Here is a 26,846-nt window from a genome sequence, read left to right on the forward strand (position 1 = left end):
CATTCCAACTACTGAAACAGCATTCTCTCCTTTCTCCGTGGAGGGAATATCTCAGTAAATCTCTGAATATCCTTTGGAAAATGTTCTGAATGGACCAACCTGGATGTAACTCTCCTCTCCTGCCTCTGGGGAAGAGTTGTTAAGGAATTCTTCAACTGGAGAACTATTCTCTGAGGATGTCGTCTTTCCCAGGAAGCTGAGTTGGGACTGGGACGAGAAAGGAATTTACTTCTTTACAATAACAAATCCCACATACGCCAAAATATGATTCTGATAGGATCCACACTCTTTCCCAGGAATCTGGTCCTTATAAGGATTGGGAATAGGATTGGGAATGGGACAAAGCAGGTTTTCCCTCTTCCAATAACAGGCTACACCTCATAGGGAAAGACCACTGTCTTTATAGGATCTTACTATGGCCAAGCCATAGGCTACACCTTACTGTAACTAGGCTACACCTTACTGTAACTAGGCTACACCTTACTGTAACTAGGCTACACCTTACTGTAACTAGGCTACATAGGAAAATACCACTGAGTTTATATGAACTTACTATGGCCAAGCCATAAGCTCCACCTTACTGTTTATTCTTCATATAATATGACAGGACATGCCACTGTCACAAAACAATGGTTTATCGAAGCTCAATACTTTCAGCCAAGGATCTTTGTCCTTTTTTAAAAGTTGGATTGGAACCCCTGGTCATGAGAGGATGTAGGGGTGAAGAGGTGAGGAAACGAGACTGGGATACGGTCTGCTTGTAGGGACACAGAACGGAATGCGTTTTTTACAAACAACATTTTTTCCCCTCACAACTTTGAATAGGGAACATATCAAATGCCAAGAAGCTGCCAACATTGCACAAAGGATTACAACAGTGTACATTGTTAAGCAGGGTGAATTCTGTGAAATATAGGAATTGTATTTTTTAATTGTAAATAGTATGTTTGTTTTTTTAATTACTTTAATGTTTTTATTGTATAAACTGGTATTTTGTCAACAGCCCTTTCATACCAACTGTGAACAAATAGGTTATTTCTTTCCGTTTCTGATATAAAATGTTTTTGATATGTTTTTATGTTAATTGGTGGTCAGTCTCTGCTTCTGAAATGGCACTCATCCCTACATAGTGCACAACTTTATAGGGCGCTGGTCTTAAGTAGTGCACTATGTAGAGAATAGGGTACCTTTTTGGATGCATCCTCTGTTTACTGTCTCTGTAGGAGGAATCCACCTCTTAGTATCGGGTGATCTGATTGGTTCGTTCAAACAGGAAATGGTCTTAGAAGATCAACCACTGGAACAGTACGTTATTTGAATCTCTTTTTGTTTTTAAGTTGTTTTATTGTTTGTTTATTTTATACGCAATTAAATGTTTTACCATATTTGTGTGTGTATTTGCTTATCTGATGTGTACCTAGTGGTTACGCTACACTTGTACTTTTCAGTGGAGAAATCTAATATAAATCATTGAAAAATACATCTTTCTATTAACACAATTATGATGTATTACAGACATGCAATCAGCGCCATAAAAAGAGCTAAATATATGTCAAAATAATCACTTTCCTGTCGTAACAGTACTCATACAGGATACACCTAATACATATGAAGTATAACAGCACTCATACAGGATATATCTAATACAATAAATATCAACTCCAAAGTAGCTTGAGTTTAGGGTTGCACAAATCCACCAGAAATCCTGGTTTAAAGATTCCCAGATTCTCTGTTTATTCCCTCCTGATTCCAGGAAACTTCCAACTGGGATTTCAGGAACATTTTGGGAAAATTACTGAAAATGTGCAACCCTTTGTGGAGTTCAAACAGTAAATCACATAACCTTTTAGAGATACTAAAGTATAACCCATTATTATCCTTGTATAGAAGCATATGTGACTAAAAGCACCAGTCAGTAATATTTACCTCGGGAGAGTTGGAAGCAGCAAGAATACAAATGTTTGTAATTCTCAAAATCTCCAGTAGAGAGCGCCATATCATAAATCTCCCATTCCCCACATACTGTATCAGGCATCCATCCAGACATCTCTCCCATTCCCCACATACTGTATCAGCCATCCATCCAGACATTCCCCACATACTGTATCAGGCATCCATCCAGACATCTCTCCCATTCCCCACATACTGTATCGGCCATCCATCCAGACATTCCCCACATACTGTGTCGGCCATCCATCCAGACATCTCTCCCATTTCCCACATACTGTATCAGCCATCCATGCAGACATTCCCCACATACTGTATCAGACATCCATCCAGACATTCCCCACATACTGTATCAGACATCCATCCAGACATCTCTCCCATTCCCTACATACTGTATCAGCCATCCATCCAGACATTCCCCACATACTGTATCAGCCATCCATCCAGACATTCCCCACATACTGTATCAGCCATCCATCCAGACATTCCCCACATACTGTATCAGCCATCCATCCAGACATTCCCCACATACTGTATCAGACATCCATCCAGACATTCCCCACATACTGTATCAGACATCCATCCAGACATCTCTCCCATTCCCTACATACTGTATCAGCCATCCATCCAGACATTCCCCACATACTGTATCAGGCATCCATCCAGACATTCCCCACATACTGTATCAGCCATCCATCCAGACATTCCCCACATACTGTATCGGCCATCCATCCAGACATTCCCCACATACTGTATCGGCCATCCATCCAGACATTCCCCACATACTGTATCAGCCATCCATCCAGACATTCCCCACATACTGTGTCGGCCATCCATCCAGACATCTCTCCCATTCCCCACATACTGTATCAGCCATCCATCCAGACATCTCTCCCATTCCCCACATACTGTATCGGCCATCCATCCAGACATTCCCCACATACTGTATCAGCCATCCATCCAGACATTCCCCACATACTGTGTCGGCCATCCATCCAGACATCTCTCCCATTCCCCACATACTGTATCAGCCATCCATCCAGACATCTCTCCCATTTCCCACATACTGTATCAGCCATCCATGCAGACATCTCTCCCATTCCCTACATACTGTATCAGCCATACATCCAGACATTCCCCACATACTGTATCAGACATCCATCCAGACATTCCCCACATACTGTATCAGACATCCATCCAGACATCTCTCCCATTCCCTACATACTGTATCAGCCATCCATCCAGACATTCCCCACATACTGTATCAGACATACATCCAGACATTCCCCACATACTGTATCAGCCATCCATCTAGATATTCCCCACATACTGTATCAGCCATCCATCCAGACATTCCCCACATACTGTATCAGACATACATCCAGACATTCCCCACATACTGTATCAGCCATCCATCTAGATATTCCCCACATACTGCATCAGCCATCCATCCAGACATTCCCCACATACTGTATCAGCCATCCATCCAGACATTCCCCACATACTGTATCAGCCATCCATCTAGATATTCCCCACATACTGTATCAGCCATCCATCCAGACATTCCCCACATACTGTATCAGCCATCCATCCAGACATTCCCCACATACTGTATCAGACATCCATCCAGACATTCACCACATACTGTATCAGACATCCATCCAGACATCTCTCCCATTCCCCACATACTGTATCAGACATCCATCCAGACATTCCCCACATACTGTATCGGCCATCCATCCAGACATTCCCCACATACTGTATCGGCCATCCATCCAGACATTCCCCACATACTGTATCGGCCATCCATCCAGACATTCCCCACATACTGTATCAGACATCCATCCAGACATTCACCACATACTGTATCAGACATCCATCCAGACATCTCTCCCATTCCCCACATACTGTATCAGACATCCATCCAGACATTCCCCACATACTGTATCGGCCATCCATCCAGACATTCCCCACATACTGTATCGGCCATCCATCCAGACATTCCCCACATACTGTATCGGCCATCCATCCAGACATTCCCCACATACTGTATCGGCCATCCATCTAGACATTCCCCACATACTGTATCAGCCATCCATCCAGACATCTCTCCCATTCCCCACATACTGTATCAGACATCCATCCAGACATTCCCCACATACTGTATCAGCCATCCATCCAGACATTCCCCACATACTGTATCAGCCATCCATCCAGACATTCCCCACATACTGTATCGGCCATCCATCCAGACATTCCCCACATACTGTATCAGCCATCCATCCAGACATTCCCCACATACTGTATCGGCCATCCATCCAGACATTCCCCACATACTGTATCAGCCATCCATCTAGACATTCCCCACATACTGTATCAGCCATCCATCCAGACATTCCCCACATACTGTATCAGCCATCCATCCAGACATTCCCCACATACTGTATCAGCCATCCATCCAGACATCTCTCCCATTCCCCACATACTGTATCAGCCATCCATCTAGACATTCCCCACATACTGTATCAGCCATCCATCCAGACATTCCCCACATACTGTATCAGCCATCCATCCAGACATCTCTCCCATTCCCCACATACTGTATCAGCCATCCATCTAGACATTCCCCACATACTGTATCAGACATACATCCAGACATTCCCCACATACTGTATCAGCCATCCATCTAGATATTCCCCACATACTGCATCAGCCATCCATCCAGACATTCCCCACATACTGTATCAGCCATCCATCCAGACATTCCCCACATACTGTATCAGCCATCCATCTAGATATTCCCCACATACTGTATCAGCCATCCATCCAGACATTCCCCACATACTGTATCAGCCATCCATCCAGACATTCCCCACATACTGTATCAGACATCCATCCAGACATTCACCACATACTGTATCAGACATCCATCCAGACATCTCTCCCATTCCCCACATACTGTATCAGACATCCATCCAGACATTCCCCACATACTGTATCGGCCATCCATCCAGACATTCCCCACATACTGTATCGGCCATCCATCCAGACATTCCCCACATACTGTATCGGCCATCCATCCAGACATTCCCCACATACTGTATCAGACATCCATCCAGACATTCACCACATACTGTATCAGACATCCATCCAGACATCTCTCCCATTCCCCACATACTGTATCAGACATCCATCCAGACATTCCCCACATACTGTATCGGCCATCCATCCAGACATTCCCCACATACTGTATCGGCCATCCATCCAGACATTCCCCACATACTGTATCGGCCATCCATCCAGACATTCCCCACATACTGTATCGGCCATCCATCTAGACATTCCCCACATACTGTATCAGCCATCCATCCAGACATCTCTCCCATTCCCCACATACTGTATCAGACATCCATCCAGACATTCCCCACATACTGTATCAGCCATCCATCCAGACATTCCCCACATACTGTATCAGCCATCCATCCAGACATTCCCCACATACTGTATCGGCCATCCATCCAGACATTCCCCACATACTGTATCAGCCATCCATCCAGACATTCCCCACATACTGTATCGGCCATCCATCCAGACATTCCCCACATACTGTATCAGCCATCCATCTAGACATTCCCCACATACTGTATCAGCCATCCATCCAGACATTCCCCACATACTGTATCAGCCATCCATCCAGACATTCCCCACATACTGTATCAGCCATCCATCCAGACATCTCTCCCATTCCCCACATACTGTATCAGCCATCCATCTAGACATTCCCCACATACTGTATCAGCCATCCATCCAGACATTCCCCACATACTGTATCAGCCATCCATCCAGACATCTCTCCCATTCCCCACATACTGTATCAGCCATCCATCTAGACATTCCCCACATACTGTATCAGCCATCCATCCAGACATTCCCCACATACTGTATCAGCCATCCATCTCTCACTCTGCTAGTAGCCTATGTTTGGGTGTGGCAGTCTCCATCCCCCTCTGCTGGTGAGTTCAGATGTGGCAGTAGGCTGTGTGGTCGTTTGAGACAACTCTGATCAATCAATCAGTTCTAGTGAACCCTGTTACTATGGCTGTGTTTACACAGGCAGCCCAATTCTGGCCCAATTATTGGTAAAAGACCCTGATCTGATTGGTTAGAAGAGCAATTAATGTAAATAGATCAGAATTAGGCTGCCTGTGTAAACGTAGCCTATGAGGGGCTCGCTATAATCCACTGCCTTCCATATCAGAAGCTTGATTCTGTATCTTCTGTAGCATTGATCAAAATGATAATGGAAGTCTATCAAGTCATTACTGTCTGAGGATTCCACTTCATATACATTCACAACTTCTACATCTATTATGAATATATATATTTTCAGAATACACAAGTCCGTTGTCTTATTTACTTTAAAACTAACAGATTGCGTCCCAAATGACGATCTATTCCCAAAATATTGCACTAGTTTTGACCAGAGCCCTATGGGGGAATCTGATACTATTTGGGACAGTATCCTTAAAACGGATGACGTTCCATTTATGTATGTCTTTTCACGCCTGAATAATTATTTCAGTTGAGTTCTGTTCAGGTTTGGCTGAGTTGAGTTCTGTTCAGGTTTGGCTGAGTTGAGTTCTGTTCAGGTTTGGCTGAGTTGAGTTCTGTTCAGGTTTGGCTGAGTTGAGTTCTGTTCAGGTTTGGCTGAGTTGAGTTCTGTTCAGGTTTGGCTGAGTTGAGTTCTGTTCAGGTTTGGCTGAGTTGAGTTCTGTTCAGGTTTGGCTGAGTTGAGTTCTGTTCAGGTTTGGCTGAGTTGAGTTCTGCCTTGTTGAGTAAAGCATTGTTCAGTTGTTTGAACTCAAACTTAGCAGTTCCGTTGTTGTGTTCTAATAACTAAAAATGAGTGATTATTCAGTCGAGTCGAGTTCTGTCCCGTTGCAGACACTATTCAAGCTGCGTTCAGAGTTGAGGTGTTTTGAGTTGCACCAAGTCAAAGTTCTGAATTCAGATCCATTGAGTCCAGTTCAGTTTAGCACAGTAACTTTTTCTGTTCAGTTCTGTTGCTTTTGGGGTTCGCTCAGTTTTGTTCAGTCCTGTTGCTTAGAGTTCAGTTCTGTTTCTATTCTGTTGTTGCATTGAGTTCCGTTCATCTCCACCAAAGCGTTCTTTGGTCCATGCCCTGCTGTGTCAGAGTGTGTGTGCCCGTTTCATTTCAGCTCCCTGCGTGAGTCTCTCCCTGCTCAGTTCCCGTTATTCAGCATCCCCAGCAGTTTCCCTGCGTCCATGCCCTGTTGCTGGGCCATCTTGGCAACATCAAACCCCATGTGTTTCAGGAACTGGATCACGCTCATTTCCTGTCCGGTGATCTGATCCCGTATAGTGGGACAGGTGGGATTACAGTGAGGCCAGGGGCAGCTGTCAATCAGACGCAGAGGACAGCCCCTTGGAGGCGAAGCTGGGGGCAGAGCCTTGTTGGGGTTGGGGTTAGGATTGTTGCTATGGGTGTTGTTGTTGGAGGATCTTTGGTGGAGGTTGTTGTCGTGGAGACCACGGTCCCAGCAGTGTAGGGCTCTGGGGAGGGAGGTTCCTTTGACTTGGATGTCCATCCAGTAACTATGGTAACAGGGGGAGGAGCGGAAAGGAGGTTAGAAATGGGAGAGGTACCGGTCAAGTCACTCGTTTTTTTGGTTTCAAGTTAAGGTTATGATATGTCTAATCTAAGACCCAGTTATGATATGTCTAATCTGAGACCCAGTTATGATATGTCTAATCTGAGACCCAGTTATGATATGTCTAATCTAAGACCCAGTTATGATATGTCTAATCTAAGACCCAGTTATGATATGTCTAATCTGAGACCCAGTTATGATATGTCTAATCTGAGACCCAGTTATGATATGTCTAATCTAAGACCCAGTTATGATATGTCTAATCTGAGACCCAGTTATGATATGTCTAATCTGAGACCCAGTTATGATATGTCTAATCTGAGACCCAGTTATGATATGTCTAATCTGAGACCCAGTTATGATATGTCTAATCTGAGACCCAGTTATGATATGTCTAACCTGAGACCCAGTTATGATATGTCTAACCTGAGACCCAGTTATGATATGTCTAATCTGAGACCCAGTTATGACATGTCTAATCTGAGACCCAGTTATGACATGTCTAATCTGAGACCCAGTTATGATATGTCTAATCTGAGACCCAGTTATGATATGTCTAATCTAAGACCCAGTTATGACATGTCTAATCTGAGACCCAGTTATGATATGTCTAATCTGAGACCCAGTTATGATATGTCTAATCTAAGACCCAGTTATGATATGTCTAATCTAAGACCCAGTTATGATATGTCTAACCTGAGACCCAGTTATGATATGTCTAATCTGAGACCCAGTTATGATATGTCTAATCTGAGACCCAGTTATGATATGTCTAACCTGAGACCCAGTTATGATAAATCTAACCTGAGACCCAGTTATGATATGTCTAATCTGAGACCGAGTTATGATATTTCTAATCTGAGACGCCAGTTGTGATATGTCTAATCTAAGAGGAAGTTAAGATCAGTGACTGTTCACTCACTTCCTGGTGATGACCTCATGGGATAGGCAGGCTGGAGCAAACAGGGCCCTGGCATTCAGAACAGACAGATCAATCAACGTGATCAGAGGAGAGTCAACATTCCACATAACATAAAACGTTAACATTCTTTAGGGAATAAAACAGGAAGTTATGGTATGTATGTGTGTTTGTACATTATTATTGTGTGTGTGTGTGTGTGTCTCTGTGTGTACTATCCAATGTGTGTGTGTGTGTACATTCCTGTGTGTGTGTGGCTTACGGGACGTCTTTGAGTGTGTTCCTCAGCTCGTTGCCCAGATTCTGTATATATCTCCATTGTCCCTCGTGGACCGGATGACCAGTCAGGTGGATGTTATCTACTGTTAACTGGGCCTCATCAAATAACCACTGGACCACAAACACTGGACCTGGAGAGAGAGAAAGGGGTTAGAGGGGGGAGGGAGAAAGAGGAAGGAGAGAGAGAGAGGGATGAGGGAGAGAGAGGGAGGAGGGAGGGGGAAGTGGGGGAGGAAGAGAGAGAGGGGAAGTGGGGGGAGAGGGGGCGTCTACTTTTAGCTGGGCCTCATCAAATAACACTGGACCTGGAGAGAAAGAGAGAGTGCTAGAGAGAGAGAGAGAGACACACACAGAAGAAGAGACAGAAAGAGAGAGACACAGAAGAAGAGAGAGAGAGGGAAGACACAGACAGAGTGCTAGAGAGAGAGAGAGAGTGAGGGAGAGGGAAGAGACAGAGAGAGAGTGCTAGAGAGAGAGAGAGAGACACACAGAAGAAGAGACAGAGAAAGAGAGACACAGAAGAAGAGGGAGGGAGGGAAGAGACAGACAGAGTGCTACAGAGAGAGAGAGAGTGAGAGAGAGGGAGAGGGAGAAAGAAAAGAGAGAGAGAGGGAAGAGACAGAGAGAGAGTGCTAGAGAGAGAGAGAGCGAGGGAGAGAGGGAGAAAGAAAAGAGAGAGGGAAGAGACAGAGTGCTAGAGAGAGAGAGAGTGAGAGAGAGAGGGAGAGGGAGAAAGAAAAGAGAGAGAGAGGGAAGAGAAGAGACAGAGACAGTGCTAGAGAGAGAGAGAGAGAGAGAGAGAGCGAGGGAGAGAGGGAGAGGGAGAAATAAAAGAGAGAGAGAGGGAAGAGACAGAGTGCTAGAGAGGGAGAGAGTGAGGGAGAGGGAGAAAGAAAAGAGAGAGAGAGGGAAGAGAGAGAGTACTAGAAACACTCTCTTACTCTTGAGTGTGGGGTAGACTTTATATCCGAAGAAGCAGTTCCACTCCTCTCCTATGTGAGTCTGTCTGCAGCTCTCTGGCACCACACTACCCCAGTACCTAGACAGGAAACAGGAAGTATAGTCAGTTGTCACTCGTATGGTCACTCGTTGTCTCTCCCTCTCCCCCTCCCTCCCTCTTCCTCTCTCCCTCCTTCTCTCTCTCTCCCTCCCCTCCCATCCCTCCTTCCCTCCCATCCCTCCCATCCCTCCTTCCCTCTTCTTTCTCTCACCTGATTCCTCTCCTGATAGCCTCAGTAGGGTCACAGCTGATGGTGCTGTGACAGTCTGTATATCTGTACTGCTTGTTATCCAGGAACCAGCCAGAGTCAGCCAGACCCCGGACCTGAATCTCCCTGTGTCCCCGGGACTCCAGGTGCTCCGCCACACGGTCCACGTTCAGGAGTACACCTGTACCCCCCGCACTGGAGGGGAGAGGGAGTGGGGAGAGGGAGGGAGAGGGAGGGAGTGGGGAGAGGGAGGGAGAGAAGGGAGAGAGAGAGGAGAGAAAGGAAAGGGAGAGAGAGAGGAGAGAGAGAGTGTAAAAACCATTCAGTAATCCAGAGAGGGGGAAATAAGGAGAGTTGGAGAGGTGCAGAGGGCCAGATTGAGGGGGAAACAGACGGATGTCCAAAAAGTAAAGTAAAAAGGTTTGAGACTGTGGTGATTTTATCAGACACACACACAGTGTACTGACCTGCTCCCAGCCAGTAGCAGGACTTTAGCGCTGTGCAGTCCTTTAGTAAGCAGCTCATTAACCACCTCCTTAATGATCACTGAGCCCATGAAGGCATAGTCACCTACACAGAGAGAAACATACGCACATACACACACAGAGCAACATGAAGACAGGCACAGTAGACTCATTGATTGATAGCTTGTTAAACAACCGGTGGGTCTAATCCTGAATGCTGATTGGTTAAAACCGCATTCCAGCCGGTGTCTATTCCACAAGTTACCACCAGCTAAATCTATGACGTTGAAATGTCTATTTATTCTGTTCCATCTGACTGTGCAATCCACTGTCTTAACAGCCCAGCCAGGCAATTTATAAACTTCATCTCCACTACAAAAAGCATCTAGAGATTATCTCACATTTCTTTTTGACTAACATTTAGTTTTCAACAGCGGAGATTTGTATAAACCCTGCTGTCTGTCTCTCTGACATTTGCAACATTGTTTAAATATTGAAATTCGATCTCCAGCTGTCCCATAGTAATGAACGCTTCGGGATGAGACAGGCAGTTGAAATTCGATCTCCAGCTGTCCCATAGTAATGAACGCTTCGGGATGAGACAGGCAGGAAGGTTTTCTCAGCCAGTCGAAATAATGAATCAGCATATTTTTGGGTGTATATATACAAAGAAATGTCAATAGAAAACAGTTCAAACAAAGTGCAGCTAGTTTGCAGTCTTTCAGGCTTCAGTTTGAAGTGATTGTGTTAGCTGTGTTGTTGGCTAGCTCCTCTGTTGTTGGCTAGCTCCTCTGTTGTTGGCTAGCTCCTCTGAACAACAGTGTCCTGGCCAGAGAACACATTTTCTATGTCAGGTGAAATCGCGCCTCATTAGCTCATTGTTGTGGATGTATCCAAATAAATGTAGTTGGCTAGCTAGCAAGCAAGGGATCAGAACGTTACCAGCCAGTATGGCAACCGAACTGATCGAACGAACGACTGGGTCGCGTCTTCGGCAACCCAACTGACAGGCATTATCAGGAATTATCACTTAAATGTTTTGAATTATTTGAAATAAAATGCCTAGTGTTTTTCCAAGGAGGCATCCTATTCCCTATAGAGTGCACTATATACTTGAACTGATGTTCCCTACTTTGGTCAGTCTTTGCTGAGGCTCCACTCCAGGCATCACTAGAGCAGTATGGGATGAACCTAGAGAGAGGAGAGAGAGATCATGATGCTTTGTTGATTTCCAAAAAGCTTTTGACTCAATTTGGCACGAGGGTCTGCTATACAAATTGATGGAAAGTGGTGTTGGGAGGGGAAACATACGACATTATAAAATCCATGTAAACAAACAAGTCTGCGGTTAATATTGGCAAAAAAACACACATTTCTTTCCACAGGGTCGTGGGGTGAGACAGGGATGCAGCTTAAGCCCCACCCTCTTCAACAAATATATCACCGAATTGGCGACGGCACTAGAACAGTCTGCAGCACCCGGCCTCACCCTACTAGAATCTGAAGTCAAATGTCTATTTGCTGATGATCTGGTGCTTCTGTCCCCAACCAAGGAGGGCCTAATGCAGCACCTAGATCTTCTGCACAGATTCTGTCAGACCTGGGCCCTGACAGTAAATCTCAGTAAGACAAAAATAATGGTGTTCCAAAAAAGGTCCAGTTGCCAGGACCACAAATACAAATTCCATCTAGACACCGTTGCCCTAGAGCACACAAAAAACTATACATACCTCGGCCTAAACACTTAACTAGCGCCACACTTAACTTGCACTAAGCTGTGAACGATCTCAGAGACAAGGCAAGGAGGTCCTTCTATGCCATCAAAAGAAACATAAAATTCGACATCCCAATTCGGATCTGGCTAAAAATACTTGAATCAGTTATAGAACCCATTGCCCTTTATGGTTGTGAGGTCTGGGGTCCGCTCACCAACCAAGAATTCACAAAATGAGACGAACACCAAATTGAGACTCTGCATGCAGAATTCTGCAAACATATCCTCCATGTACAACGTAAAACACCAAATAATGCATGCAGAGCAGAATTAGGCCGATACCCGCTAATTATCAAAATCCAGAAAAGAGCCATTAAATTCTACAACCACCTAAAAGGAAGCGATTCCCAAACCTTCCATAACAAAGCCATCACCTACAGAGAGATGAACCTGGAGAAGAGTCCCCTAATCAATCACACCAGCCGTTTCACACACAAACACCATAAACAGACACACATATGCAAGAAGGGAGAGAAGAGCGATAGGAGAGAGAGCAGACTGAAAAGAAGGGAGAGAAGGGCGATAGGAGAGAGAGCAGACTGAAAAGAAGGGAGAGAAGAGCGATAGGAGAGAGAGCAGACTGAAAAGAAGGGAGAGAAGGGCGATAGGAGAGAGAGCAGACTGAAAAGAAGGGAGAGAAGAGCGATAGGAGAGAGAGCAGACTGAAAAGAAGGGAGAGAAGAGCGATAGGAGAGAGAGCAGACTGAAAAGAAGGGAGAGAAGGGCGATAGGAGAGAGAGCAGACTGAAAAGAAGGGAGAGAAGAGCGATAGGAGAGAGAGCAGACTGAAAAGAAGGGAGAGAAGGGCGATAGGAGAGAGAGCAGACTGAAAAGAAGGGAGAGAAGGGCGATAGGAGAGAGAGCAGACTGAAAAGAAGGGAGAGTAGGGCGATAGGAGAGAGAGCAGACTGAAAAGAAGGGAGAGAAGGGCGATAGGAGAGAGAGCAGACTGAAAAGAAGGGAGAGTAGGGCGATAGGAGAGAGAGCAGACTGAAAAGAAGGGAGAGAAGAGCGATAGGAGAGAGAGCAGACTGAAAAGAAGGGAGAGAAGGGCGATAGGAGAGAGAGCAGACTGAAAAGAAGGGAGAGAAGGGAGAGAAGAGCGATAGGAGAGAGAGCAGACTGAAAAGAAGGGAGAGAAGGGCGATAGGAGAGAGAGCAGACTGAAAAGAAGGGAGAGAAGGGCGATAGGAGAGAGAGCAGACTGAAAAGAAGGGAGAGAAGGGCGATAGGAGAGAGAGCAGACTGAAAAGAAGGGAGAGAAGAGCGATAGGAGAGAGAGCAGACTGAAAAGAAGGGAGAGAAGGGCGATAGGAGAAAGAGCAGACTGAAAAGAAGGGAGAGAAGAGCGATAGGAGAGAGGGCAGACTGAAAAGAAGGAGTCAAATAAAGAAGAGAAAAGGAGGGATGGAGTTCTTACACCATGTTGGCATTCCACCAATAGGGGTTCTCCTCTGGTTGAGGAGACAGAATACCTGTACCTGGAGACAGAGAACCACAGAGAGGGGGGTGAAGACCCATGGAAATGGAGAGAGAGAGGGGGACGGGGGGAGAGAGAGAGAGAGGGGGGTAAAGACCCATGGAAATGAAGAGAGAGAGAGAGGGGAGGGGGAGAGAGAGGGAGATAAAGACCAATGGAAATTAAGAGAGAGAGGGGGGAGATGGAGAGGGAGAGAGAGGGATAAAGAGAGAGGGGAGGTGGAGGGGGAGAGAGAGGGAAGATGGAGGGGGAGAGAGAGGGATAAAGAGAGAGAGAGGGGGGAGAGAGAGGGGGAGAGAGAGGGAAAAAGACCCATGGAAATGAAGAGAGAGAGGGGAAGATAGAGGGAGAGGGAGAGAGAGAAGGAGATAAAGACCCATGGAAATGAAGAGAGAGGGGGGGAGAGGGAGAGAGAGAGAGAGAGGGAGGGAGAGAGAGAGAGAGAGAGAGAAGAAAGAGGTACTTGTGAGTGTGAGATTAATTTTGGTAACTAAAACAGACAGACTGACTGAGTTCTACTGATTAAAGGGAAACACTAACATTTATATGGCCTGAGATCTTTTCCCTCTACAGCCTGTACTGGACCAATGATTTTTAAAGAGTCAATTCGTTTTTGCAGCAGCTCCCTGAACTTTTGACTGGTTTGACTGGTTTGACTGGTTTGACTGGTTTGACTGGTTTGACTGGTTTGACTGGTTTGACTGGTTTGACTGGTTATACTAGTTCATAGACATGTTATAAGCATGTTGTACAGTGTTCTGGTGAAGTCTGACTCTGAACACCAATAGCATAGGTTATAGCAACAGTATTACTCGCTATTACCATTAATAAACATGTTATGAGCTTGTAATAAGTGTTAATAACAGTGTGCTGACCTGTTCTGGTGCGTGGCCACTTGAGGGAGCTCATGAGTCTCCTCATTGTCTGGTACCTGGTGTCACAAGTCTGTCTGTTGAAACAGTACCATCCACCTACACAGACCAACAACATTACATACAGCACCATCCACCTACACAGACCAACAACATTACATACAGCACCATCCACCTACACAGACTAACAACATTACACACAGCACAATCCACCTACACAGACTAACAACATTACATAAAGCACCATCCACCTACACAGACCAACACCATTACACACAGCACCATCCACCTACACAGACCAACAACATTACATACAGCACCATCCACCTACACAGACCAACATTACATACAGCACCATCCACCTACACAGACCAACAACATTACATATAGCACCATCCACCTACACAGACCAACAACATTACATACAGCACCATCCACCTACACAGACTAACAACATTACACACAGCACAATCCACCTACACAGACTAACAACATTACATAAAGCACCATCCACCTACACAGACCAACACCATTACACACAGCACCATCCACCTACACAGACCAACAACATTACATACAGCACCACCCACCTACACAGACCAACATTACATACAGCACCATCCACCTACACAGACCAACATTATATACAGCACCATCCACCTACACAGACCAACAACATTACATACAGCACCATCCACCTACACAGACTAACATTACATACAGCACCATCCACCTACACAGACCAACATTACATACAGTACCATCCACCTACACAGACCAACAACAACATTACATACAGCACCATCCACCTACACAGACCAACATTACAAACAGTACCATCCACCTACACAGACAAACAACATTACATAAAGCACCATCCACCTACACAGAACAACATTACATACAGCACCATCCACCTACACAGAACAACATTACATACAGCACCACCCACCTACACAGACCAACAACATTACACACAGCACAATCCACCTACACAGACCAACATTATATACAGCACCATCCACCTACACAGACCAACATTACATACAGCACCATCCACCTACACAGACCAACAACATTACACACAGCACAATCCACCTACACAGACCAACATTATATACAGCACCATCCACCTACACAGACCAACAACATGACATACAGCACCATCCACCTACACAGACCAACAACATTACATACAGCACCATCCACCTACACAGACCAACATTACATACAGCACCATCCACCTACACAGACCAACAACATTACATACAGTACCATCCACCTACACAGACCAACAACATTACATACAGCACCATCCACCTACACAGACCAACAACATTTCATACAGTACCATCCACCTACACAGACCAACAACATTACATACAGCACCATCCACCTACACAGACCAACATTATATACAGCACCATCCACCTACACAGACCAACAACATTACATACAGCACCATCCACCTACACAGAGACCAACAACATTACATACAGCACCATCCATCTACACAGACCAACAACATTACATAGAGCACCATCCACCTACACAGACCAACAACATTACATACAGCACCATCCACCTACACAGACCAACATTACATACAGCACCATCCACCTACACAGACCAACAACATTACAAACAGCACCATCCACCTACACAGACCAACAACATTACATACAGCACCATCCATCTACACAGACCAACAACATTACATACAGCACCATCCACCTACACAGACCAACAACATTACATACAGCACCATCCACCTACACAGACCAACAACATTACATACAGCACCATCCACCTACACAGACCAACATTACATACAGCACCATCCACCTACACAGATCAACAACATTACATACAGCACCATCCACCTACACAGACCAACATTACATACAGCACCATCCACCTACACAGACCAACATTACATACAGCACCATCCACCTACACAGACCAACATTACATACAGCACCATCCACCTGCACAGACAACAACAACAGATATCAATATGGCACTAGGGCCAGGATTCAATCCAAGGCCGGTTATAGAGCAGCGCACTGGTCAGTCGACTGCACCTTTTAAAGGTCATGTCCCTGCCGTTTGTGCAGCTCACATTCACGATAAACACAGTGTCAACTGAAAACGTACATTACCTTTAAGAGGCATATTGTCGGCTGTTCAGTGCTCTGCCCTGTAACGTGACTTGGATTGACAAATACAGCAGACAAATAGCAGAGGGTTTGGAACTCTTAAACCTCTCAACTCACCCTCCAGGAATATCAGCCACCTCCTGCTGCCTTTAGAGTCCCTGATGTAGTACCTATACGGGACAATACAAAAACAAACTGCTTTACAAGTGTGTGTGTGTGTGTGTGTGTGTGTGTGTGTGTGTGTGTGTGTGTGTGTGTGTGTGTGTGTGTGTGTGTTCCCCCTTTTCTTCTTCAAAGTGAGCCATCTGACAGAATCACATAGTTCAGTGTCAATTGGGGGGGGGGAAATTATTAGACTGGGGGGAAAAAGGCAGTGTTGGCAGACCCCGACACACACACACACACACACACACACACACACACACACACACACACACACACACACACACACACACACACACAGAGGTTGGGTTTGTGTTATAGACCCGCTCCAGAACAGTTGGTTGGGTTTGTGTTATAGACCGCTCCAGAACAGTTGCTTGGGTTATAGACCCGCTCCAGAACAGTTGCTTGGGTTATAGACCCGCTCCAGAACAGTTGGTTGGGTTTGTGTTATAGACCCGCTCCAGAACAGTTGGTTGGGTTTGTGTTATAGACCGCTCCAGAACAGTTGGTTGGGTTTGTGTTATAGACCGCTCCAGAACAGTTGGTTGGGTTTGTGTTATAGACCCGCTCCAGAACAGTTGGTTGGGTTTGTGTTATAGACCCGCTCCAGAACAGTTGGTTGGGTTTGTGTTATAGACCCGCTCCAGAACAGTTGGTTGGGTTTGTGTTATAGACCCGCTCCAGAACAGTTGGTTGGGTTTGTGTTATAGACCCGCTCCAGAACAGTTGGTTGGGTTTATGTTATAGACCCGCTCCAGAACAGTTGGTTGGGTTTGTGTTATAGACCCGCTCCAGAACAGTTGGTTGGGTTTGTGTTATAGACCCGCTCCAGAACAGTTGGTTGGGTTTGTGTTATAGACCCGCTCCAGAACAGTTGGTTGGGTTTGTGTTATAGACCCGCTCCAGAACAGTTGGTTGGGTTTGTGTTATAGACCCGCTCCAGAACAGTTGGTTGGGTTTGTGTTATAGACCCGCTCCAGAACAGTTGGATGGGTTTGTGTTATAGACCCGCTCCAGAACAGTTGGTTGGGTTTGTGTTATAGACCGCTCCAGAACAGTTGGTTGGGTTTGTGTTATAGACCGCTCCAGAACAGTTGGTTGGGTTTGTGTTATAGACCCGCTCCAGAACAGTTGGTTGGGTTTGTGTTATAGACCCGCTCCAGAACAGTTGGTTGGGTTTGTGTTATAGACCCGCTCCAGAACAGTTGGTTGGGTTTGTGTTATAGACCCGCTCCAGAACAGTTGGTTGGGTTTGTGTTATAGACCCGCTCCAGAACAGTTGGTTGGGTTTATGTTATAGACCCGCTCCAGAACAGTTGGTTGGGTTTGTGTTATAGACCCGCTCCAGAACAGTTGGTTGGGTTTGTGTTATAGACCCGCTCCAGAACAGTTGGTTGGGTTTGTGTTATAGACCCGCTCCAGAACAGTTGGTTGGGTTTGTGTTATAGACCCGCTCCAGAACAGTTGGTTGGGTTTGTGTTATAGACCCGCTCCAGAACAGTTGGTTGGGTTTGTGTTATAGACCCGCTCCAGAACAGTTGGATGGGTTTGTGTTATAGACCCGCTCCAGAACAGTTGGATGGGTTTGTGTTATAGACCCGCTCCAGAACAGTTGGATGGGTTTGTGTTATAGACCCGCTCCAGAACAGTTGGTTGGGTTTGTGTTATAGACCCGCTCCAGAACAGTTGGATGGGTTTGTGTTATAGACCCGCTCCAGAACAGTTGGTTGGGTTTGTGTTATAGACCCGCTCCAGAAGGTGTGCGGTCCTTTAGGCTTCTGCTTTGAACTAAACTTGAAACATTTGGCTCTGGCTTCCAGCTAAAACACCCAGACAGACAGAGCCCATTCAGATGCCTAAAACACCCAGACAGACAGAGCCCATTCAGGTGCCTAAAACACCCAGACAGACAGAGCCCATTCAGATGCCTAAAACACCCAGACAGACAGAGCCCATTCAGACGCCTAAAACAGCCAGACAGACAGAGCCCATTCAGATGCCTAAAACACCCAGACAGACAGAGCCCATTCAGGTGCCTAAAACAGCCAGACAGACAGAGCCCATTCAGATGCCTAAAACAGCCAGACAGACAGAGCCCATTCAGATGCCTAAAACAGCCAGACAGACAGAGCCCATTCAGATGCCTAAAACAGCCAGACAGACAGAGCCCATTCAGATGCCTAAAACACCCAGACAGACAGAGCCCATTCAGGTGCCTAAAACAGCCAGACAGACAGAGCCCATTCAGATGCCTAAAACAGCCAGACAGACAGAGCCCATTCAGATGCCTAAAACAGCCAGACAGACAGAGCCTATTCAGATGCCTAAAACAGCCAGACAGACAGAGCCTATTCAGATGCCTAAAACACCCAGACAGACAGAGCCCATTCAGGTGCCTAAAACACCCAGACAGACAGAGCCCATTCAGACGCCTAAAACACCCAGACAGACAGAGCCCATTCAGGTGCCTAAAACACCCAGACAGACAGAGCCCATTCAGATGCCTAAAACAGACAGACAGACAGAGCCCATTCAGGTGCCTAAAACACCCAGACAGACAGAGCCCATTCAGATGCCTAAAACACCCAGACAGACAGAGCCCATTCAGATGCCTAAAACAGCCAGACAGACAGAGCCCATTCAGGTGCCTAAAACACCCAGACAGACAGAGCCCATTCAGATGCCTAAAACACCCAGACAGACAGAGCCCATTCAGATGCCTAAAACAGACAGACAGACAGAGCCCATTCAGGTGCCTAAAACAGCCTTTCAACAGGGGCCTGTTTGGATGCCTATATCAAAGGAACCCAGGGCCATTATATGAATGATTGGATTAGTGTAATGTGTGTAGAAAGTCCTCACCACAGGAGAGTTACACTACACTCAGTCAGACTGATCACTAGTGGTCCGGCCTGGCAGACACAAAGACACACACATAAACAAGGGACACGTCTTTGGGCTGCATGTGTGAGGTTGTGTGAAACACACACACACTCGTGTGCTGTTATGAACAGGCAGGTGATGGTATGAACAGGCAGCTGATGGCATGAACAGGCAGCTGATGGTATGAACAGGCAGGTGCTGTTATGAACAGGCAGGTGCTGTTATGAACAGGCAGCTGATGGTATGAACAGGCAGGTGCTGTTATGAACAGGCAGGTGCTGTTATGAACAGGCAGCTGATGGTATGAACAGGCAGTTGATGGCATGAACAGGCAGGTGATGGTATGAACAGGCAGTTGATGGCATGAACAGGCAGGTGATGGTATGAACAGGCAGCTGATGGTATGAACAGGCAGCTGATGGTATGAACAGGCAGGTGATGGTATGAACAGGCAGGTGCTGTTATGAACAGGCAGTTGATGGTATGAACAGGCAGGTGCTGTTATGAACAGGCAGGTGCTGTTATGAACAGGCAGGTGATGGTATGAACAGGCAGGTGATGGCATGAACAGGCAGGTGATGGTATGAACAGGCAGGTGATGGCATGAACAGGCAGGTGCTGGTATGAACAGGCAGGTGATGGCATGAACAGGCAGGTGATGGTATGAACAGGCAGGTGATGGTATGAACAGGCAGGTGATGGCATGAACAGGCAGGTGATGGTATGAACAGGCAGGTGCTGGTATGAACAGGCAGGTGATGGCATGAACAGGCAGGTGATGGGATGAACAGGCAGGTGATGGCATGAACAGGCAGGTGATGGTATGAACAGGCAGGTGCTGGTATGAACAGGCAGGTGATGGTATGAACAGGCAGGTGCTGGTATGAACAGGCATGTGCTGGTATGAACAGGCAGGTGATGGCATGAACAGGCAGGTGATGGGATGAACAGTTCACACACAAACTCCTGCTCCTGTTCTGCAGCTATCCATCTCCATTAGTGAGAGATGTGCCAGATGTTTTAGCTTTAAGAGGATTAACTGTGTCTACTGGACAGCTGCCGGAAAGGAGAGAGACAGAGACACTGACAGACAGAGAAAGAGAGAGAGAGAGCTCAGAGACACCGACAGAGAGAGACAGACACTGACAGACAGAGAGAGAGAGAGAGAGCTCTGAGACACCGACAGAGAGAGAGAGAGACACACAGACAGACAGAGAGAGATTTTAACTATTTTCGCATCGATACAACACATACGACATTTGAAATGTCTTTATTCTTTTGGAACTTCTGTGAGTGGAATGTTTACTGTTCATTTTTATTGTTGATTTCAATTTTGTTTATTATCTATTTCACTTGCTTTGGCAATTTGGCCCTTATCTCAGTTCACTGGTCACGATGGCTACACCCACCCGTAGCACGCGCTCCAGCAGGTGTATCTCACTGATCATCCCTAAAGCCAAAACCTCATTTGGACGCCTTTCCTTCCAGTTCTCTGCTGCCTGCGACTGGAACAAATTGCAAAAATCTCTGAAGTTGGAGACTTTTATCTCCCTCAACAACTTTAAAAATCTGCTATCCGAGCAGCTAACCGATCACTGCAGCTGTACATAGTCCATTTGTAAACTACCCACCCAATTTACCTACCTCACCCCCATACTGCTTTTATTTATTTACTTTTCTGCTCTTTTGCACACCAGTATCTCTTCTTGCACATGATCATCTGATGATTTATCACTCCAGTGTTAATTTGCTAAATTGTAATTATTCGATTTATTGCCTACCTCATGCCTTTTGCACACATTGTATATAGATTCTCTTTTTTCTACCATGTTATTGACTTGTTTATTGTTTACTCCATGTGTAACTCTGTGTTGTTGTCTGTTCACACCGCTATGCTTTATCTTGGCCAGGTCGCAGTTGCAAATGAGAACTTGTTCTCAACTACCCTACCTGGTTAAATAAAGGTGAAATAATAAAAAAATAAAAAAAATGTTAACATATGTTTCCCATGCCAATAAAGCCCTTGAATTGAAAGAGAGCAAGCGACAGACAGACAGACAGACAGACAGACAGACAGACAGACAGACAGACAGACAGACAGACAGACAGAGACAAAGACTAAGAGAAAATGAAGTCTTATATATAAAAATGTGACTTTTAACTTTGGGTTGCCAGATTGAACATTTAAAAATGATGTGGGAAAGAGTAGAAAGGGGGCGCCAGGTTGGGTTCAAGTAGTTCAAACAAATCAACGTCAGAAGCTTCATTTGTAATTAAGAAACACAGGGAGAGTAAATTCCTCACATCCTCAGACACATTGTTCTTAATAACTCCTCGTGGCTGTGGAAAAGTACTCCCCCCCTCACACTGTATGGGTTTTTACACACACATGCCAATGGCAGCAGGAGAAGTGTAGCCTTAACGGCAGTGATCCACTATACAGATAGCCACGCTAGCTTCGCCCTCGTGTGGGTGTTAGCAAGCATGCTAGCTACGGCTAGGTATCAACAGCTAATCCAGGCCGGGCTGGAAGTTATAGTGAGGTTCGATTGGTCAATCAAGATGCAATGTTGTGGAGTATTTGGATAAAGTTCAGTTTATTCCAATTTAGGTCCCGCCCTGTTCACGTCCCTCGCCCATTTTCGCATTACCCAATGGTCCCCCACCCGCTTCACTTCCTGCATCGACAATGAATGGATATTGGTTGTTTCATCGCCCACAACGTGCTGGATGGATCTCTGCAGTAACTCTCGAGGCAGACTGTGTGGTTGAGAGAGGGTTGGATCTCTGCAGTAACTCTCGAGGCAGACTGTGTGCTTGAGAGAGGGTTGGATCTCTGCAGTAACTCTCGAGGCAGACTGTGTGCTTGAGAGAGGGTTGGATCTCTGCAGTAACTCTCGAGGCAGACTGTGTGCTTGAGAGAGGGTTGGATCTCTGCAGTAACTCTCGAGGCAGACTGTGTGGTTGAGAGAGGGTTGGATCTCTGCAGTAACTCTCGAGGCAGACTGTGTGCTTGAGAGAGGGTTGGATCTCTGCAGTAACTCTCGAGGCAGACTGTGTGCTTGAGAGAGGGTTGGATCTCTGCAGTAACTCTCGAGGCAGACTGTGGTTGAGAGAGGGTTGGATCTCTGCAGTAACTCTCGAGGCAGACTGTGGTTGAGAGAGGGTTGGATCTCTGCAGTAACTCTCGAGGCAGACTGTGTGGTTGAGAGAGGGTTGGATCTCTGCAGTAACTCTCGAGGCAGACTGTGTGTTTGAGAGAGGCTTGGATCTCTGCAGTAACTCTCGAGGCAGACTGTGTGGTTGAGAGAGGCTTGGATCTCTGCAGTAACTCTCGAGGCAGACTGTGTGGTTGAGAGAGGGTTGGATCCGTCGTGAGAAATTAGCAATTTGTGGTTGGAGGGATAAGCGATGGTTGTAATTTTCTCTGCTGGTTGTCAGATAGAGCAGGCGTGCGTGCCCAGAGCCTGTCTGCCTGGCCCTGCATGGCCTCGCGCACCGCAAGTGAGGGTCTATTGAGAGGTCTCTTGTGGTTTGGGATGTTGCTGACACACACAGTCACGTCGATGGAGAGCGGAGACACTCTGGTGTGCTGATTCTCTCCCTCTCTCGTTCTCTCTCTCCCTCTCTATGTAAAGTGATGTGGGTCTGAGGTCTTTACTTGGGATAGAGTGGGATCACGAGAGGTTCCGTTGTGATGAGTCAACTGAATCTCGCTCTCTTTCTGGTTCTCTCTCTTTGATTCATAATGGAATAGTCATCTTAAAGATGAATAGCAAACTGTGTAATTAGGGTCTATTCTATTCTTCAACCTTCAGTTGACTTGTGAGCCTGTTCTCACACTGGAGAAGACAAAAAATAAACTGGCAAAAGGCAGTCTTTCTCTCTCAACACCTGGCAACCATGGTGTGAAACAACATACGGATTTCAAAGCACTACTTCCCAAAGTCAATTATCACAGTTATTTGACCAAAACATTGTTTTTTCACACTGAGCATAACCCCTATTTTCTTCCCGTGAAGAAATCGGCCCATGTTTGTTCTATTGGTCACTATCAACCTATAACTGTCATGGCGCTTTCATGCAGGGCACCTGTCGCGGCTGGAAGTGGATCTGAGAGGACAACAGGGCTTCGGCTTTGTGGAATGTTTTTACTTTCACACCTTCTTTCATCACAATCATCCATTAGCGTCGCTACATTCCGTTCTAATATAGCGTCCCCTCCTCAATTTCACGTCTCTCTCCAAATGCGCAATATCATGACGCACGGCCTAGAAAGTCATTTGGATAAAGCCAAAGGCAACAAGGATAGTAGCCTACAAGAGGATGAGATTTGTCCCTATAGACTCTGATCCGAAGTCTGTCTTGCGTTTTCCATTCAAACGGTTGAGGTTATATGGGTTTGGAGAGCATAAGCTGATCCTAGACCTGTGACGCAAATAAACGGCACTACATAAACAACCAACCAACCAAAGCTATACATTGCCTGTCGCCTGCTGTACATGAAATGCATTGTTTTCACTGTGGCCTCGCGTGCTCTCCTTCCGCAAAATGTCTTTTGTCAAACGTTCCGTTGATGAGAGGCATCTGATCTCGCGGTCCGGGCTCCCTCTCGAGCTCCGACATAGATCTCAGAGAGCGCCCGTCTTCTGATATTGTCATTTTTTTATCCATTTTGGTCACATCCGGATTGACATGAAGGGCAGGAAAAGTTTTTGTGGTGGTGATAGATGGACTGGCTTTCATTCAGCCATTGAGAGTTTGATAGACAACTGGAAAGATGTGTCAAAGTCAATACGTACAACAAAAGTATGTGATTGTCATGTGAGTTTAGACTACTTGTGAAAAGTTGAAAAGTGAAGTTTAGGGCGACTTTAATTCAGGCCAATTCAGAATTTAAACGTCAAACTTTAAAGTCTTCCACTTACCCAGCTGGGGATCCATCGTTACACGTCGCAGAGGAATTGTCCAAGAAGTGCAGCCTCATGTCCTGGTCCAGCTTCTGCGCCGAGCACGGGTACAGCGACTGCGCCAGGTTTTTAATTTGGGTCATAAAGTTGTCCATGTTCCCCTCGACGGCGGTGAAGTCTAACGGGAAGCTCTCACTGGCTCCGGTCCCCTCTACTACCCGGTCCCTGTATGTTAACGTTGGGGACGGCATGGCTGAGGCTCTCCGGTGTTGCGCGCGGCTGCCCCGTAGCTTCCTCGCCTCTGGTGCACCAATGTGAAGAAGACCCAACAACAAAGCGGAACGCAGCAACGCAAGAGTCCCTATAGGCCTACTTCTCTCAGTACTTTGGCTCGTCATTTCAAAAACCTTAAGAGGGAGGGGGAAAAACAACTTAATAGTTCCTTGGGGTAAAAACTAAACAAGAGTGCGTCTGGTCTGGTGAGCTAAATGAAAAAGTTGCAGTGGATGAATTGCCAAAGAGAGTCAAATGTAAACAGAGAGAGAAAGAGTTCCACTTGGCATCAGTGTGTTATCGACAGAAGAATCAGGTGTTCCAGCGGTTCCAGAGCTTGGTGTGGGCTGTCAGACGACTCCAAAATGACTCCAAGCTAGAACGCGGAAAACATTTAAATCAGGTTTCAGTGTGGTGCGCCATTCGCCTTCAATCACATCCATTAGGGTAAAAAAAAACTGTAATTCAAATAAAAAATATAGGCTATATTAAAAAGGAAAAGAAAACAACTTTGAAGTCACTGGTATCATGTAAAAATGCGGATAAAAATACAAATCAGGCTCATTTTAGTGATTCACCAAAAAGTGTTTGCATCCCCCTTCTATTTCTTGAGATATCAAACGGTTTTCAACGGTTTTCCCAGCGCTGATAAGACAGATGGCATCACTTGCTACTGCTGCCCTGGTCGAAGTGACGTTCATACTATCAGGCAGGCACCAGAGGGGTTTTATTCAAACGTTTCCCCCGTTTCTTCCCCCCAAACCAATCGTTATCGTGGGCTGGTGCTTTGAGGGGCGTGAGTTTCACACACATACACCTTTGTTTTACTATCTTTGTGGGGACCAAACAAATGATTCCCATTCAAAATTATTTTTGCCCTAACCCCTCACCCTTAATATATCCTTAACCCTTAAACCTGAAATATCCCTTTTCTTGTGGGGACTGGCGAAATGTCCCCAATTGTCCTGATTGGTCCCAAAAAGGATAGTAATACCAACAACACTCACACGGCACGCCTCCTCATGACCAGGTTGTCCCCTTTGATCTTGTTATGTTGTTGCCTTCGGTCTCTATTTATGTAGTGTCGTCTCTCTTGTCGTGATGTGTGTTTTGTCCTAGATTTATTTTTGTATTTTTAATCCCAGCCCCGTCCCCGCAGGAGGCCTTTTGCCAGGCCGTTGATGTAAATAAGAATTGGTTCTTAACTGCATTACCTAGTTAAATAAAGGTTAAATAAATAAAATAAAAACATATTCAGGATGGTAACATGGCAACAAGTGACAAACGTTATACGCCTATAATTAATATTTCCTGGCGTGATATTTTCGTACTGGTTTGCCTGGATTAGGCTATGATTGGTCTTCACATTAGGAAGTTAACACCTTTAGAACGTTTATTTCGTAATTGATCGCCAGGACAGACCCTCCATTTCTTTATTCAGAAGCCGGACTTTTCCTCTGGTTGTGTATTTGTTTTCAACCTCGTGTGGGCGTGGCCTCTTAACCTAAATGATGGTTGTCACACCCAAGAGGAAGGTGACAGCCTCTCCGCCATGACTCACACCTTCTCCTCAACTACCCATTCTGTGTCCAGATGGTGAGAAGTGAGTTGACGGCCTGCTGGAGGTCATTTTGCAGGGCTCTGGCAGTGCTACTCCTTGCACAAAGGCGGAGGTAGCGATCCTGCTGCTGGGTTGTTGCCCTCCTACGGCCTCCTCCACGTCTCCTGATGTACTGGCCTGTCTCCTGGTAGCGCCTCCATGCTCTGGACACTACTCTGACAGACACAGCAAACCTTCTTGCCACAGCTCGCATTGATGTGCCATCCTGGATGAGCTGCAC

At 46.0% G+C, this 26,846-nt stretch overlaps 1 protein-coding gene across 1 annotated transcript; it reads right to left on the reverse strand.

Annotated features, from left to right (window-relative positions):
• Nucleotides 1-4,162: 4,162 nt before the first annotated feature.
• Nucleotides 4,163-25,821, reverse strand: LOC129851242 (palmitoleoyl-protein carboxylesterase notum1a-like). Its single transcript, XM_055917654.1, has 11 exons — nucleotides 24,751-25,821; nucleotides 16,892-16,944; nucleotides 14,619-14,714; nucleotides 13,684-13,744; nucleotides 11,622-11,680; nucleotides 10,493-10,595; nucleotides 10,029-10,220; nucleotides 9,759-9,856; nucleotides 8,801-8,948; nucleotides 8,542-8,589; nucleotides 4,163-7,563 (listed from the first exon to the last, which is right to left on the reverse strand). The coding sequence occupies exons 1-11, from the start codon at nucleotides 25,128-25,130 to the stop codon at nucleotides 7,191-7,193; spliced, it is 1,611 nt and encodes a 536-aa protein (XP_055773629.1). The 5' UTR covers nucleotides 25,131-25,821; the 3' UTR covers nucleotides 4,163-7,190.
• Nucleotides 25,822-26,846: the final 1,025 nt, after the last annotated feature.

Source organism: Salvelinus fontinalis, chromosome 3, assembly GCF_029448725.1.
Source record: "Salvelinus fontinalis isolate EN_2023a chromosome 3, ASM2944872v1, whole genome shotgun sequence".
NCBI classification, from domain to species: domain Eukaryota; kingdom Metazoa; phylum Chordata; class Actinopteri; order Salmoniformes; family Salmonidae; genus Salvelinus; species Salvelinus fontinalis.